The sequence below is a fragment of the Sturnira hondurensis genome, unplaced genomic scaffold (assembly GCF_014824575.4).
Source record: "Sturnira hondurensis isolate 20B ecotype Veracruz unplaced genomic scaffold, ASM1482457v3 Scaffold0022908, whole genome shotgun sequence".
Classification (NCBI taxonomy): domain Eukaryota; kingdom Metazoa; phylum Chordata; class Mammalia; order Chiroptera; family Phyllostomidae; genus Sturnira; species Sturnira hondurensis.
This window is the reverse complement of record NW_028095539.1, coordinates 8,129,113-8,144,478: the sequence shown is the minus strand read 5'-3', so window position 1 is coordinate 8,144,478 and position 15,366 is coordinate 8,129,113. Positions and strand designations below refer to the sequence as shown.

The 15,366-nt window shown below is 61.5% G+C and overlaps 2 protein-coding genes across 5 annotated transcripts; one reads left to right on the top strand and one right to left on the bottom strand.

The window, feature by feature from the left end:
- Nucleotides 1-716: 716 nt before the first annotated feature.
- Nucleotides 717-8,384, bottom strand: PMPCA (peptidase, mitochondrial processing subunit alpha). Its single transcript, XM_037036597.1, has 13 exons — nucleotides 8,314-8,384; nucleotides 7,069-7,271; nucleotides 6,612-6,691; nucleotides 6,058-6,140; nucleotides 4,870-4,964; nucleotides 4,090-4,190; nucleotides 3,502-3,765; nucleotides 3,150-3,242; nucleotides 2,954-3,072; nucleotides 2,767-2,857; nucleotides 2,597-2,659; nucleotides 1,792-1,936; nucleotides 717-1,025 (listed from the first exon to the last, which is right to left on the bottom strand). The coding sequence occupies exons 1-13, from the start codon at nucleotides 8,382-8,384 to the stop codon at nucleotides 856-858; spliced, it is 1,578 nt and encodes a 525-aa protein (XP_036892492.1). The 3' UTR covers nucleotides 717-855.
- An 83-nt stretch (nucleotides 8,385-8,467) lies between these two features.
- On the top strand, nucleotides 8,468-14,708 carry ENTR1 (endosome associated trafficking regulator 1). Of its 4 annotated transcripts, none has more exons than XM_037036682.1 (10): nucleotides 8,469-8,707; nucleotides 8,887-9,036; nucleotides 9,690-9,758; nucleotides 10,448-10,563; nucleotides 10,780-11,184; nucleotides 11,720-11,793; nucleotides 12,360-12,471; nucleotides 12,709-12,771; nucleotides 13,047-13,186; nucleotides 13,711-14,708. In XM_037036682.1, the coding sequence occupies exons 1-10, from the start codon at nucleotides 8,638-8,640 to the stop codon at nucleotides 13,805-13,807; spliced, it is 1,296 nt and encodes a 431-aa protein (XP_036892577.1). In that variant the 5' UTR covers nucleotides 8,469-8,637; the 3' UTR covers nucleotides 13,808-14,708. The 4 variants fall into 4 exon arrangements, with proteins under 4 accessions (XP_036892580.1, XP_036892577.1, XP_036892579.1 ...); XM_037036684.1 differs by having other exon boundaries at nucleotides 8,470-8,707; nucleotides 8,925-9,036; XM_037036685.1 differs by lacking the exons at nucleotides 13,047-13,186; nucleotides 13,711-14,708 and adding an exon at nucleotides 12,884-13,040 and having other exon boundaries at nucleotides 8,468-8,707.
- The last annotated feature ends 658 nt before the right edge of the window (nucleotides 14,709-15,366 follow it).

Sequence of the window (15,366 nt, the reverse complement as noted above, 5' to 3'; positions counted from 1 at the left end):
TGCCCTCGCCGACACTGACACCGAGTGTGGGGCACCACCCTGGGCTTCAGCGACTCGGAGCTGCCCCCAGGGTGGTGGTGGTTCCCAGGACCCCGGCATGGACCCTGTGGCTTCCATGGATGCTGGAGTTCGAGAACCACAAATCCATCCTGTCACTGAAGTCTTGTGACCTGTCGCTTCTCCCGAATCTTCCCACCTTTTAAAATGTAACCACCAACCACCATATAAATGGTGGGCTTAGAAGCCCCCTTCCATCCCATGTGTCCTGACACCTCCGAATCCAGAACCCAGCTTTCAAAGCAAGGGCCAGAGGCTCTGCGACGTCGGTCAAACTGAAGGGTCCTCAGGCGGAGGAGAGGGGACCAGCTAAGTCCCCGCCTTGTTCTGGAGAGCTGTCGGTTAGTGCGGCCTTAGCAACCCCGTCCAGAGTCAAGGGAGGAAGACGACAGCCACAGCCCGAGTCAGACTGGTGTTGGCGGACGGCCCAGGAGGGCCACCGTGGCCCAGCCCTGCACTGGCGCCCACAGGCCAGGCGCTCGGTGGGCTCACTGGCCTTGGTGATAAGAGGGCCAGACTCGCACCCTGGCAGCAGTCCCACCCACCGAGACTCAGGAGGGCGCGTGCACGCCGACCTACTTGTCCTGCAGCGGCTGCTTGGCTTTTGTCTGCACTTGGCCTGGTCTGAGCCGTGGAGCTAGAGGCCTGTGGCACATCCCATTCCGGGGGGACGGAGCCGTGCGTGGGGGCAGTGCATGTTCAGACGTGTGCCTTCACGTGGAGGAGCATCCTGGTTCCCATATTCGCGACCTCTGCACTCAGTCTCCTCCGGAGAGGCGCGCACACAGCCCGTGCGGGCTAGCGGAAGAGCCGGAAGGCCCTGGGCAGGCGCCCGTCTCTGCTGCACAGCGCCGCCTGAATGTGCTCGTAGGTTGGCAGGTGGCTCAGGTCGCCCAACGCGGCCACTGCTGGATTTCCACACAGCATCTTAGAAGCAACTCGCTTGATGTCCTCTGGCTTCACGTTGCCTGGTGCAGGGAACAGAGCACAGGGAAGGCCTGATGCTATGCCCGCTCCACCGCTCCGTGTCACTGAATGAACAGGGGATCGCAGGGGGCCCGGCTACCACCTCGGGGAGGAGGGTCTGGGGGCAGTCGAATGAGTCCGCAAGGTGAGTCGGGATGGAAGGACAGCAGTGAGTTTAGCATAGGGAGTGGGGACGTGGCCATGGTCTAAAATGACTGTCAGACGCGGAGAACATGCCCCGCTAACAGGAGCTGAGCGGAGGAGCCCCACACAGTGGGCAAACAGAGGCCTACACAGCGCTCTGGGTGGCAAGGCCACGCCCCCACCCCTGGCAGGGAAGCTGGGAACCTGCCCCCTGGCAAGGCACCCAGCAGAGCTGGTTTGGGTATGGAAAAGGAGGCCACAAGATCGGGTCTTGCTGTGCTCAAGGGTCTGAGGGGGTTCCTTGGGGGGGGGACAGGGGTCCCCACAGGATCCCAAACCTGTGGGACACTACGAAGCTATGCCAGTGTCACACTGGGTGACTCACGCCATGACAGAGACGGTGCCAACCCTCTGAGACTGATGAAACCAAGACATACCTGTCGCCCAAAGACTCACGAACAGACCACACCTAGGACACAGTCGAGAGTCCGAAGCCCTCCCAAAAACCCATCGTGGGACGCCACAGAAACCAGGGGCCAAGACGCCCGCCACAGAGCCACAGATGCCACCTGGCTGGAGCTGCCGCCTCTGTAAGTGCCACGTGACATCGGATGCGGTACTCACGGATGAGTGCACACAGCTCGTGGGGCAGCTTCCGGGACCCGGTCGCCAGCACCTGCCTCCCCACGTCCTCAAAGATCACAGGCCTGGACTCCAGGTTCATCATGAGCATGGACATCAGCTGTGTCTTGGCTCGCTCCAGCTCCACCTGAGGGTCAAAGGCAGCCCCACGGTCCAGCTGCCGCTGTCTGCTGGGCACTCTCAGCCAGCGGAGCGGCCCAGGGAAACGGGTCCCAGCCACAGGTCTGCACTCACTGGGCTGAGCGAAGGGCAGAGAGGCCCCCCCAGCAGCCGCAGGCCCAAGTCCTGAGCGCAGCCCATCGCGCCTCCCAGCTGCGTGTGTCTGGGTCCGCGTTGGAGTCACACTCTCTAGGGCCTGCGCTGACTTGAAATGAGGAAGAGACGATGCTCCCCCGAGTGCTGGTTCCAGGTTTAAAAAGTCTGCGCACGCGCACATGCAACGCTGCTGTTTGCACCAGCTCTGGCCCAGAATGTAACAGGCTTCTGAACTATAAAGTCTCAGGGGCAGAGCTAAATCTGAAGTTGTGAGAGGTCAGAGCGGGAGGGCCGCCTGTCCTCCCGACACCGCGCTCACCGCCACGGCCCCGGGGGCGGTGAGGAGAACGCAGACTCACCCATAAGCTGGAAAGGACACGGGACACCCGCAGAGCATGTGGGGTCAGTCGGGGCGAGCAGGCCAGGTGCCGGGGGACGGCTGAGGGGGGCTCCCCACAGGGGCTGCACTGCTCCGGCTGGGACACTGGCACTGGGGGCAAGGGGACAGCGCCCGGCACCCCGCCACACTCACCGTGTCCACGGCGCCCGCCATCAGGATGAACTCCTTCGTGATGATTTCCACCATCTCCCGCACCTGTGCAGGAGGCAGGAGGGGAGCCTGAGCTGCGCGGGCCGCGACGGAGACGCCCTGCTCCCCAGGGGCAGCTGTCTCTGCGGGGCAGGACGGCGGACCGGCCTCACCTGCCGGGGGTCTGCACTGGCGTGGATGCACAGGAGGCCCGTGTCCCCATAGCTGTGGTGGTAGGAGGTTGCACTGTACATCCAGTGGTGCCTGTGGGGGCATGGGGGCACCCCTGGAATGTGGTGCCACGGTCCAACACCACCCCCTCGGCTGGGCCTGCGGCCCTGGGGACAGCAAGGCACGCACCTGTTGAGCACGTTGAGGTAGAGCCTGGTGAACATGCCCTTGCCGGGCCCACCGGCCGAGAAGGAGCCGCCGCCGCCCATCATCATGTTGAGCACGGCGCAGGGGATGAAGTCCGCCTCCTGCAGGTGGGGAGGGCGGGGCTCAGCGGGGGGACGTGCCCAGTCTGGGGCCGGGGGGAGGCCCAGTGGGGACTCACCAGGAAGGAGCAGCTCTCCAGCCCTATCATGACGTGTGTGAGCTCAGGGAACGGGGTCGGGCCCAGGCTGACGTTGGACATGTCCCTTTCCAGCTGCAGGCGAGGAGAGTGCACTGAACGAGACCGCACCGTCATCTCTGGTCGGCTCCCGCCACCCGCGCCGGAGCCTGACCCTGCCCTGGCAAGCCCCTGGCTTCAGAGGACGCGTGCCAGGCCGGTGCCAGGCTGTGTTGGAGGCAGAGGCGTGAACGCCCAGCTCGTTCCAGCCCTTCAGAGTGATTACTAGAACACGGCAGACACGCCCAGATGGTGTGTCGGTGACCAGAGACCGCAGGCTTCCTGTCAGCTTTACCTTGATGACCCCCCCAGTGTACTGTGCCACCGACCGGTCCACGTCCACGGCCGCCTCGCTGCCCCAGGCCGGCCGGGCACCCAGGAGGTACTTCTGGGCGCACTCCACCAGGCGGGCGTGCTCCACGCCCACGCCCGCCAGCACCATGCGGTCGGGGGTGTAGTAGCTCCTCAAGTACGAGTGCAGGGCGGCCTGGTCCACCTTGGTGATGTTCTCTGCAGGGCAGAAGCGGTGCAGGCCGACCGTGTTCCCCCTGTAGGCAGCCTGGTGGCGACAGTGACAGACTCAGGCGACACGGCAAACACGCCAGCTCTCCTCTCATGAGCAGGGACACCCACCGCCAGCCCTGTGGCGCTGCAGTCTGGCAGGGACGCCGAGTGTGCTAAGACGGAAGCCTGCCCCTCCCGAGCGGAGGGGGGCAGGCCCACCTGAAAGAACTGGGAAGTTCAAAGCTTCCTAGACAGCAGGCTCAGAAATCGAGAATATCCTGCTGGCACCTGCCGCCATCAGGCAGGCCGACGACCCTTCCCACATGCCCCACCTGAGGGCCACCAGTGCAGGTGTCGGCAGCCCCGGACTATCCTTCACCTTGTGAATCATCTCGGTGAGAAGGGGCTCCGGGTCAGGCCGCATGTTGAGGTCCTCCAGCTCGAACTGGATGGCCATCCGAGCCATCTCCATCTCTTCCTCTGCAAAGCACACAGAGACCAAGCTTGCACCATGCAGGCCCGCAGAGGTGGCCACGCGTCCTCAGTGGTGGGTGCTGGCAGTCTCCTCTACCTTCGCCTGGGGCCGGCCGGGGGGACGCATGTGAGGGAGAGTGCGCCCCACGGGCAGCTGCCTGGCCCTGCTCTGAGTCTGGACTTCCTCCCCAAGGGGCAGAGACCCCTGACCTCCTCTGGTGTTGTGTGACGATGACAAGGGTGTGACATGCTCAGGGAACAAGAGTCACAGACCAGCATCAGCTCACTGCAACAAGGGCCAGAGAGCCCTGGATGTGGGATGGCAGCCCAGCAGGCTGGGCTGTGTGCAAAGCAGCATAGACCAGCTGCGGCCACTGCAGGACCTGTCCCCCACCCCTCCCACAAGGGGCTCAGAGTCCAGCCAAGGAAGGGACTGGACGGGGGCGGGTGAGGCAGGTATTTAAATTGAAAGAATCGAGTTTGACCTGTCCAAGGGTGCAGGGAGGGGTCAGGGCACTGGGCACCAGGGCGTTCCCACGCACCATCATTCCCAGAGAAACTGCGCCAACTCACAAGCCGGTGGGCCCGGGTCCCCAACAGCCCAGGGCTCTTCCCCACAGTGGTGCCCCCACACGCCGCCCAGTGTCCCACACCCACCAGCCCCTCAGGCAGCCCGGACACACACCTGTGAGCCTGGGGTGCAGGACCACGTCAGCCAGCAAGCCAACCACCGTGTCCAGGCCTCTAGAGTCGGCAGACACAGCATACATGGTGGTGTCTCTGGGAAAACCAACACCGCCAGCACTGAGGTCACGACAGGGACACGCCATGGAGCACACGTTTGGAGCTCCTCCCCGCGCCCATCTTTTGGAGCCGACTCCTGGCAGGCAGGACCCCAGCTATCCGCAGGCTGGTGCCGAGTGAGAGCCCATCCAGACAGAGGGGACGGGAGGCGGCTGAGGGGTTCCATCGGGCACGGGCTCCACCACAGCGAACCACTGCGTCCCGGGCCACGTGTCCTGAGTGGAGGACCAGTCGCCATGGGAACGGGCTGGCCCGACACAGCTGGGAGACAGACTAGTGGCGGTGGCAGCCCGCTCCGTGCGGAGGCTTGGTGGTCAGTGGGTGGGCTGGGTCACCTTTGCAGGGGAGGGGCCATCCTCAGTGGGAGAGCAGCGGGAATAGAGGCCTGAGCTGAGGGTGTGTGGGGCTGCCGGAGCCAGGACACTGGCCTGCTCAACCCAGAACACAGGGAACATGAGTCTGAACTTCACCAACAGGCGGCTGGGGGCAGACCTTTTTTGGACATGGGATGTGCTCCCCCACGCTCACTCTGATTCCCAGTCTCTGACCCGTCTTCTGTACACGACCTTCAACGTTCAGGTTTACAGCACCAAGACCACCAAGAACGCTGCTGGGCCTCTGCACCCACTGTTCCAAGGGTCTGAACCTTCTCCCTTGGTTCCATTTGGCAAAGCCTTTTGAGAAGCAGCCCCAAAGTCAAGTTTCCTGTCACTCCTCCCCTGAGTCCACGCCAAGCCCGCTGCCTGTCCCCCATGCTCCCACCACCCTCGGCTCCTGGCTCAAGTCCTCCGCCTGTGCCACAGCCTTCTGCCTGACCTGCAAGTGCCGTGGGGACAGAGGTTACTCCGCATCGCCAGGGCCCAGCCACTGCCTGGCTCAGTCACCGAGCGCATGTGCGTACAGGGGCTGCGTGGCCCTCAAAGTGCTCCTCTGTGAATGTCTTGCCCACCCAACTCTGCCCCGCTGACCTTCACGGCCTCTCTGGTGAGGGGCCCAGTGGGACTCTGACCGAGACTAAGAACAGTCCCACGTGGGAGCCACACAGACTGGTGTGGGCACACCGGTGTACCTGGACGTCTGACAGTCACAGATGCCCCCATGCTTTTCCAAGGTGCGCAGGATACCATCTCTGCTGTCGAAACGGTCGGTGGACTAGTAAAAATAAGTAAGAAAACCTACTCAGGCTTTAGCAATCCAGACTACCCTAGGACACAACTTTATACAAAAAAGCTTGTTTTTGCTCTCAAAACACTTAAGTCAAGTTACCTTCTATTACCATTGACTTAACAACTTAATCATTTATTAAAACAACTACTCTAAAAAAAGCAAAGCTACACAGCTCTGCCTGGTGCGGCTCAGTGGACTGAGCGCAGCCTGCAAACCAAAGGGTCGCTGGCCAATTCGATTCCCAGTCAGGGCACATGCCTGGGTTGCAGGCCAGGTCCCCAGTAGAAGATGCTTGAGAGGCAACCACACATTGATGTTTCTCTCCCTCCCTTTCTCCTCCCTTCCCCTCTCTAAAAATAAGTAAAATCCTAAAAAAAAAAAAAAGAAAGAAAGAAAAGAAAAGCCACATAGATTCTTCCCAAAAATATTCTCGAAATTCAGAAGCTGAGCACTGACCGAAAATGCCAACTTTTCCAAAAAGTGAGCAATTCCATTAAGGTATTTTGCTTCATATCTTGATCCTGAATTAATAAGAACTGGCAATAAAAAAATTGACAAGTTAAACCAATGTCCAAAAGAGCAAATTTACTCAAAGGAAACCTTCCAGTCATAACCACGCACACAACCAAACAGGGAAACTCAACCTCTCGAGGGGAAGGGACAGGCGCGCTCACTGCCTTGGTGGGACGGCAGATCACAGGTGTGCGTGTCTGCCGATGCTGACACAGTCACACGCTGCACACTAGCAACCGAAAGTTTTTCGTTACGTGAATATAGAAAAAGGACAACAGCCCGCCGCCATGGCCACAGGGCACCCTCGGCTACCCCATGCCCCAACTCTGCACCACGCTTCTTCACTTAGGGCACAAGCTGTAAAAGATGCACCCACGACACCGCCAACAATAGCACTTACTTCCTACTGTACAAAACTGTCCAAACTTATTTTGGGACGCCACACGAAGCCCATTGTCCAGTGTGGTAACTTTGGTCTCAAACTTTTCCTGTCCATCCACCGTGGCAAAAACGGGCTGCGGCACTCCGGGTAAGGGAGCAGAGAGTGGGACGCTGGGGTAGGTGGCGCCACTGCTGAACAGTCTGCACGCAGGGTCCCCGAGCCTGGAATGACAGTCGGTCCAGTTACAGCCAAGGTGAGAAACCAAGACCTGGGGGCACCACGCAGGGGCCACTGCTCATATTTTGTTCAATGAAACTCGGCACGTGCCTTTCAAAAGGGTCTGTTCTGCAAGCCTGGGGACTCAGAGGAGTAGGCAGGGTGGCACCGTGCCAACGCTTTGGGACAAGCGACAAGGTGTCTGGTGCTTTGGGTCTGCCCTGCCACTTCTCTGAAAAGGCCTTCAGAACAGCAACTTGCTCCCCGGGTGGCCGCTGCTCCTGCACACGGAGAACTTCGCGCAGCGTAGGCTTGAAAGACCTGCAGGGTCTGCCCTCCACGTCCCCTGCAAACTTGTCTCCTAGCCCCTTCTCCGCCTTCCCGCGAGATCTCCGTCACACTGGAGGGCAAGGAGATGATCATCCCCAAAGCATCCCCAGCCACAGGATCTCGCCTGCGCTTTGCACGTGGCTACAACACAACTCTCCTCCCGAAGCTGGTCTCTACCACTGAACATCAGCGTCCTTTCCCACTGTCCCGGGGAGGCACCTTCCCGCCGCAGCCCAGGCACCGCAGCGCTTATACACAGTGACAGGGCAACACCAGCCTGTTACTCCAATGAACGCGCTAGGGTGGAAAAAGGCAGCCCTGGCCCCTCGGGCGGGCGGCGAGGCGGGAAAAGCCAGCTGTCCACAGGCAGAGGGCAGGGCACGGCCGCGGCGTGGACCGAACCCCCGTTCTGCGGTCCGGGTAGACAAGGCCCCGCCGGTTCGGCCTCATAGGGGACTAGGCGGGCCAGGCGGAGGCGACATGTGACGTGGGCCCAGTCTCGTCGGCCCGGGAGTGGAGGGCGGGAGCGGACCCAACAGCCGGGGAGTGGATCAGTACATGGGGCTCCGGGCCCAGACCTGGGGCGCCGGGCAGGGAAGCGCCTCCAGGACGAGGATGAGTCCGAGCCCACCCACCCTGTGCCGCGTCTGGGAGTCGGGGAACCAAAAGCCGAACGTCCCGAGAGTCGTTGGCCGCCCCAGCCAGCCCTCGGCTCACCTCCGCCGCGGGCGACCCCAAGCACTGGAGCCTCGCAGCAATCGAGTCGCGGCCAGCACCACCGCCGCCATCTTGTGTCTCCGCCCACCGCTTCTGCCGTCACTTCCGGCACCGCCTTCTGCGCCCCCGCCCCCGCCGGCGCCGGCCCTCGGCGTTCGGCGCTCGTTTCCGGTGCTCGGAGCAGAAGCCGCAGCGAGAGGCTCGGAGCGGAGGCTGAGCGGCGGGCGACGGGGCGGGGGACTCGGGCGGCGTCCGGGGCGGAGCCGGAACCATGAAACCGCCGCTGCCGGGCTAGAAAGGGCCCACGTCCCCGGCCCGGCGGCGATGTCGGGCTACGCGCGCCGCCCGGGCGTCACCCCGCTGTCCCGGGCCCGCAGCCTCGTCATTCCGGACGGTGAGCGGCCGGGAGGGTGGGTCGGGGTGGGGGTCGGGGAGGGAGCCCAAGGCAGGCTCCAGGCCCGCGCCCAGGTTGGGTCTGGGCGCCGGCCCCGCGGGTCGCATAGAAGTGCAGGTGAGGCCGCCCCGCAGAGCGCTGTGTGGCGCGCAGTGAAGTCGCTCTCATTGTTATTCCAGCTGCAGCGTTCTATGAGCGCCGGTCTTGTCTCCCCCAGCTAGACTGTGAGCGCCCCCATGGCAGGGACCCGGACTCCCACTTCGTCGGCATTCGGCCGACGTTTATGTGCTACGTGCCCAGTCCGGTGCTAGCTTCCGTGGGAGACACAGGTGAGAGACAAGCCTCAGGGTCCCCGGGTCCTGGCACTACCTGTCGGTAACTCTGCCGTGGCACTGACTCACCCCTCGACCCAGTGGTGACCGCTGAGCGCCACTGTGTGTCGGCACTGGGGAATACAAAGGTGGAGAGCATCCTGCCGCTCGGAGCTCACAGTCTTGTCTCGAGGAGACCCTTCCTCCCAGACAGACAGTTCCTGCCCGAATAAAAGTGTACTTCTGGGTGCTGCAGGGAGGGCAGGGAGCCTTCATCGGAGGCGTGCCTGGAAACAGCTGCAGCTGGGCCGCGGCCGTGCCAGTTCATTCTTTCTACCCAGGGGGCCGCCTCACTTGTCAGCCAGGCTATGCGGGGCGTGTTCAGGTGGTCACATTGGGGCCAAGCGCTGATGGCAGCCCCCGGGGGCCATTCAGCAGGTGCCCCAGATGGGGGACACGCACAACTTCACTGAGCATCAGAACCTGCTGGAGCTTTTTCCAAATCTCAGGGGCCAGGGCCCCTGGAAGGCAGACTGTCTCCAGGGCACAAGCCGGGGTCATGTTTGAAAGGCCCCCCAGGCTGTGAGAAGCCCTGGAGTGGAGACTGCATGAGGGAAAGCTGTGGTCACCGAGCTCCCCAGGCCCATGGGGGTGATGCTTTCTCTTTGCAGATTTTGTCTATGGAAAGGGGAAGGGCCCTAAGCAAGGTCCGTCAGGAGCCCAGGAGTCACCTTTTGGAGGTAAATGCTTCAGTAACGCTTTCTCTCTGTTGGTCCGCCTCGCAGCACCAGGCTGGCGCCCGGAGGTGGGCCTGCCCCCTGACAGTGTAGGCCTCTGTGCCGGTAGTTGGCAGAGCAGGTGGAGATAGAATTCACCCTCTCAATCTTGACCTTAGGGTAGAACGGAAGAGGGTGCATCCTGAGACAGGAGGGAGGGCAGGAAGGTGGGAAGTCACTCCTGGGGGTCCAAGAGGCAGCAAGGAGCTAGGAGCCAACTTCACACAAGGCTGGCTACCCGGCTCAGACGATTGTTGGACTGAAAGGGCCACAGCCTGAGTACATAGTGGGAGAGCGGGAAGGAAGGAAGAGAGGAAGGGAGTGGAAGAGTGAGTTGTGAGGGTGGTGGTGGGGCCTCTGAAGCTGGGACCAACCTGTGGGAGTGCAGGAGCATCCCCGCCCGGGTGGCCTCTATGCCCAGCCTGGGGTGTGAGAACCGCTGGGGGCGGGGCTGGGGGTGGAGGGAAAGGGAGGATGAGGAAGTGGCTTGTTCAGGGACCTGCTTTCTCGCTTCCTGGTGTCACTGAGTTCGGGCACAGTGTCCAGGGTGGCGTTGCCAGTGCAGCTGGAGTTGTGTCCTGGAAAGAGAAACAGGCAGGGGAGTCCCCCTGTGACAGGGGACTTCATGTGCGGGACGGTTGGCATTGTTCCAGATGATAAACTTGGAGATCTCGAAGAGGCAAACCCATTCTCCTTTAAAGAGTTTCTGAAAACCAAGAACCTCAGCCTGTCGAAAGAGGACACAGCCAACAGTAGATTGTACTCAAAGGTAAACCTCAGGGGTCACTTGCAGGGACCCGCAGAGCACAACTATCTTAATCCGTGGTACTCCTTGGGGGTGGGGGTCAGGCAGAAGGCCGGGGGAGGCGAGGCAGCTGCTGATGCTCCCTGGGAAGTTGTGGGCATCCCTCCTGGCTCCCCCGGTCCTCCTGGGCAGGTGGGGCCTCTGGGTCTGACCCTTGCCCCCGCCCCCCGTGTCCTTCAGGAAGCCAAGAGGCACTCGCTGGGAATCGACAGTAGCTCCCCAGCCTCCCAGCCCGTGGGCTTCGGCCTGGAATACCAGCAGCCGTTTTTCGACGACCCGACAGGGGCCGGTGACCTCCTGGATGAGGACGAGGACGAGGCCGCGTGGACTGGGGCCTACCTGCCGGCCACCGCGGAACAGACCCTGTCCTCGCGGGACGCGACCAGCGCATCGCCCTGCAGCACGTACATCTCCTTCTTCTCCAGCCCCTCAGAGCTAGCGGGCCCTGAGTCCCTGCCCCCGTGGACGCTGAGCGACTCCGACTGTCGTGTCTCTCCCGTGGGGAGCCCCAGCGCAGACTTCGCAGCCCACGGAGAGTCCCTGGGGGACAGGCACCTTCGGACACTGCAGATAAGCTACGAAGCAGTAAGTAGGGGCCGCGTGCTGGCGCCGCAGGAAGGGCCCATGTCTGAGCAGCGTCCCCAGAGAACACCTGGGGCCTCCTGGTGTCTTTGAGACCCAGGTTTTGGCTCCAGGACAAGAGAGTTTCTGGCGCAGCAGCCTGCCCGCGCGTTGCTGTGTGGCGCGCTCACCCGGGCTGACCGGCTAACGGAGCCAGTGGAACGCGCAGGAGCGACAGGGCCGGAACAAAGTGGTGGGAGCCCCCGAGGGCCGTCCCGCAGCCACGGGTCCGGTTTGCTCCCGCTGTCGTTGGCTTGGGTGTCCGGCCGCACATTTTGAGTAAATTTTTCCAGATATCGCAATGGCCTAAGAGAAGAGTGACACGAGTGAAATCGGAGTCTGTGACCATAGGGCCGGCCTTGCACACGGCGTCTCTGCGGGGGCGGGGGCGGGCTCCAGAGCCTTTCTGTCCTCCCAGAGGTCCGGGCGGGTTGCAGAGAAGCAGACCCCTCTGGGGGGCGCACGCCAAGGCCCTGACACGGGTCTCCTCTCCCCGCAGCTGAAGGACGAGAACTCCAAGCTGAGGAGGAAGCTGACCGAGGTGCAGAGCTTCTCCGAGACGCAGACCGAGATGTAAGCCTCGGGTCAGAGCTGCGGTTGGGAACTCGGGCGCTCACCGCTGTGCGCAGGTGGGAACATGCCCATCGGCCCGAGTCTGCGTTCTGGCCCGCGTGGGTCCTCGGCATCAGACCCCTTCTTGTGTCACGTGGTCCATTTTTACGTATGTGTTGATTGTAGAGGGGAGGGGAGAGAAGCGCTGATGCGCTGTTTCACGTGTTGGTGCCTCACTGGTCGCGGGCGCCTGACGGGGGGTGGGACACGCGGCCTTGGCTCCTGGGTTGGTGCTCTAACCGACTGAGCCCCCCGGCCGGGGCCCAGTGTGTCCGAGACCTTGTCCCGAGTCTGCCACACTGAGGACAGAGCAGTGGGCCGGCGGATACCCTGTGGGGCCTGTGGCTGGCGTTGGCCCGGACCCTGCAGAGGGGGTCACCTCGCGACCGCCTCACTGAGTACGGTTCATTCCAGAACAGTAGGCACTCGGGGTCCTCGTGGAGGCGATCCGATCGGAGTGCCTGTTAGCAGTGGTCCCAGAATTAGGCGCATGCATTATTAGTGACGCAGGTATGTTCTTCAACAAGGGTGAGGACACTTGAGCGGAAATTGGAAGCAAAAATGATCAAGGAGGAGAGTGACTACCATGACCTGGAGTCTGTAGTTCAGCAGGTGGAGCAGAACCTGGAGCTGATGACCGTAAGTACTGGGGTGGCACCTGCCGGGCGGGGGCAGAGTCAGGGTGTGGAGCCTTGGGTGTGTCACTAAGCTGGACCAGTGCTGCACCCCAGAGGTCCCAGAAGCCATCAGCGAGCAGGAGTCCTCACAATGGCAATGGGACTGTGGGGCGGGCCTGCTGGCGGGGCGGGGTGAGGGCACTGGTTCACAGGACCATGTCAGTGGCTCTCTGATACGTGTTACTGTCTCTGGTGACAGAAACGTGCAGTGAAGGCAGAAAGTCACGTCATGAAGCTGAAACAGGAAATAAGCTTGCTCCAGGTAACGAGAAGGTCTCGAGTGTCACGTGCTGGGAGGAAGGTCCCCAGGGTTGTGGCCTTGCTGGCCGCTTGGGTGGCGTGCACTTGCACACAAATCTCGTTCCTGAGCTTAGGTTCCAGGACACGCTGAGACAAGGGGGAGGCCCAGGGACCCCCGTTAGGAAGCAGCCCTGCTGTCGGGACTGGGCCTCTCCGTCCGAGGTGCTGCGTTGGCTTTAGGGGGTGCTCCCTGTCGCCGTGGACATTCTGAATGGATGGCCGTGCACCCCGCCCCAGGCGCAGGTCTCCGACTTCCAGCGGGAGAACGAAGCCCTGCGGTCAGGCCAGGGCGCCAGCCTGGCGGTGGTGAAACAGAACACAGACGTCGCCCTGCAGAACCTCCGCATGGTCATGAGCAGCGCACATACCTCCATAAAGTGAGTGTTGGTCGCGGGGCGGGGCGGGGCAGGGTTCTTTGCACACCCTGTTTCAGACTGTGAGTAGACTGCCACCTCCGGTGGCAGAGCTCAGGACCGGTGTGCCAAGGGTTCCGTGGGCCCTGATGTCATAGGGGTGTACTGGGCCAGCGGGCTCTAACCTTCTACGCAGTGACGCTTATCTGGGTGGCTTGGGCGGCAAGGCGCATCCCAGCTTCCCTACTCCCCCCACTTTGAACTGGCTCCCCTGAGAACCTGACATGGTGCCCTTGTGGGGAGAGCCCCTGGGAGACGGCAGTGGTGTCTTAGGCTCCACGTCTGTGTCCCCTGGCTGGGCACTGCGAGGCAGCAGTGACCACAGCGAAGGTTCTCGAGGGCATGAGGCACCCGTCTGCAGGACTGCAAGGCGAGGGCCGCTGGGGGGTGGAGCCGGGACCTCAGGTGCCTGGGCCGCCTTTGCTCTGCCCCTCTTGTCCTCCCCGGTGACGTAGAAGTGGTCCATGACTTCAGTGTTCTCGTTTTAGGCAGCTGGTTTCTGGAGCTGAAACGCTGAACCTTGTTGCTGAAATCCTTAAATCTATAGACAGAATTTCTGAAATCGAGGAGGAGGCGGAGTCCTGAGAAGCTTCTAGCTCTGTTTACATTCTGAAATCACTACTGACTGGATTTTAAAATGCCCCTGTGTCTTTAAATTTGCACTCTTCTCAGTAAAAACACTTATCACTAGATACTAATTTTGTGACCCAGAACACTGTTGTTCGCCAGCTGCTGCGAGGAGCGCTCCGCAGCGGGAGTCGCACCTGTGGCTTCTGTGCAGCGCGTCCTCGGTGAGCCCCCAGCTGCGGGCTCCGTGGCTGGGAGACATCTTTACACGCGCTGCTGGTTTTTTAACGTTACTGAAAATGGAAACAGCAGTTCTGTGCTGCGGATCTTCCATCCTGATTCCAGAACGTTCATTGTAAGACAAGTTCAGTCGATCCTCGAGTTCACAAGTGAAGAAAAACACTATAAACGAGCCAAAGTTCCAGTCGTCGTCTCAGACAGGGACTTGTGCCTTTGTGCCGTCACACAGCGCCCCTCTGGCCCAGCCCACGACGCAGCCTGCGTGGCAGGGGAGGGGCCCCTGCAGGTGGCGGCCTGATGGGGCGCCCCACATGGTGGGCGCTGCCGCTCTGCCTCAGGGACCAAGCTCTCGGTACAGGTTCCGAACTGTGAAGCCAAGATGCACCTTTTTGGGGGGCCTTTAGGTTTGAAAAAGTTGTTTTGGCCGGAGAGTTTGGACACACATTCCACGTGGCCTTTGGTCCAGTGCAGCTCAGAGTCTAGGAGTCCAGCGGCCACGCAGAGCCTCTCCAGGCCAGTCGGCCAGGTCTCCCTGGCTGCCTTGCCAGCTGCTTTCTGATGTCCGGGGCATGAGGTGCTCTCTGCGCCTTCCTGGCTGTCTTCCTGTAGATGTTATTTTTCAAAGCAAACTTTCCCTCCTGTTCAGATCGACAGCTTTCTTAATAAACTCTACAACTCACGCGCTATGTCCCTTTTTTTCTGACTTGGTTGTTATGCTTGAGAGCCAGGTGGCTGTCCCCCGACACCAGGGCCCGAGCCTCACCCTTGTCTTCATGGGAGATTAGTGCTGGCGCGTGAGCGTCCAGCCCCTGCCTGTGGGGTCCGGGATGGCTCAGACAGATTGGATTTCAGAATTGGGGTGTTCTAGGAGGCCGTGTGGTTGAACTTTCAAAAGATGGTTGAACTGCTAGGCTTCTTAACCATAGGGAAGAGCCTTCCAGAACCAGCCTGGAAGCCCAGGCCCACCTGTGCTCCGACTTGCTGGTAAAGCGGATTCTGCTGGCCCGGGACAGGACAGGAAGCGCTGGAATGCGGTTCCCTTCTGGGTGATGGCACAACTGCTCTGAGCACCTGGGGGGTGGGGCGGGTGCCTCAGGCAGGGCCTACTTGTGGGGCACAGGACTGTTTGGGGTTGGGGAATACTCAGCTGGTCACCAGGCTGGACTGAAACGGGCTGGCCACACAGTGCACCCCTGCCCTCCTGCCCTTCGTGCCCTCTGAATGCTTTGCGTGGCTTTATTACACGGTTCTCATTTTTTTGTGTCGTCTGAACTGCTGCCCAGTAAAAGCTCTGAACATGCTGCTGATCTCCCACCCGATCACTGCCCCCCTTGGCA

Excerpts from the sequence above, each read along its gene's own strand:
- PMPCA (XM_037036597.1), bottom strand. The coding sequence starts at position 8,384 with ATGGCGGCGGTGGTGCTGGCCGCGACTCGATTGCTGCGAGGCTCCAGT. Across the intron at positions 4,191-4,869 it reads CCTGCACCCCAGGCTCACAG|AGGAAGAGATGGAGATGGCT; the intron begins GTGTGTGTCCGG and ends TGTGCTTTGCAG. Across the intron at positions 3,073-3,149 it reads TGGAGAGCTGCTCCTTCCTG|GAGGCGGACTTCATCCCCTG; the intron begins GTGAGTCCCCAC and ends CCCCACCTGCAG.
- ENTR1 (XM_037036682.1), top strand. The coding sequence starts at position 8,638 with ATGTCGGGCTACGCGCGCCGCCCGGGCGTCACCCCGCTGTCCCGGGCC. Across the intron at positions 9,759-10,447 it reads CCAGGAGTCACCTTTTGGAG|ATGATAAACTTGGAGATCTC; the intron begins GTAAATGCTTCA and ends GCATTGTTCCAG. Across the intron at positions 12,772-13,046 it reads AGGAAATAAGCTTGCTCCAG|GCGCAGGTCTCCGACTTCCA; the intron begins GTAACGAGAAGG and ends ACCCCGCCCCAG.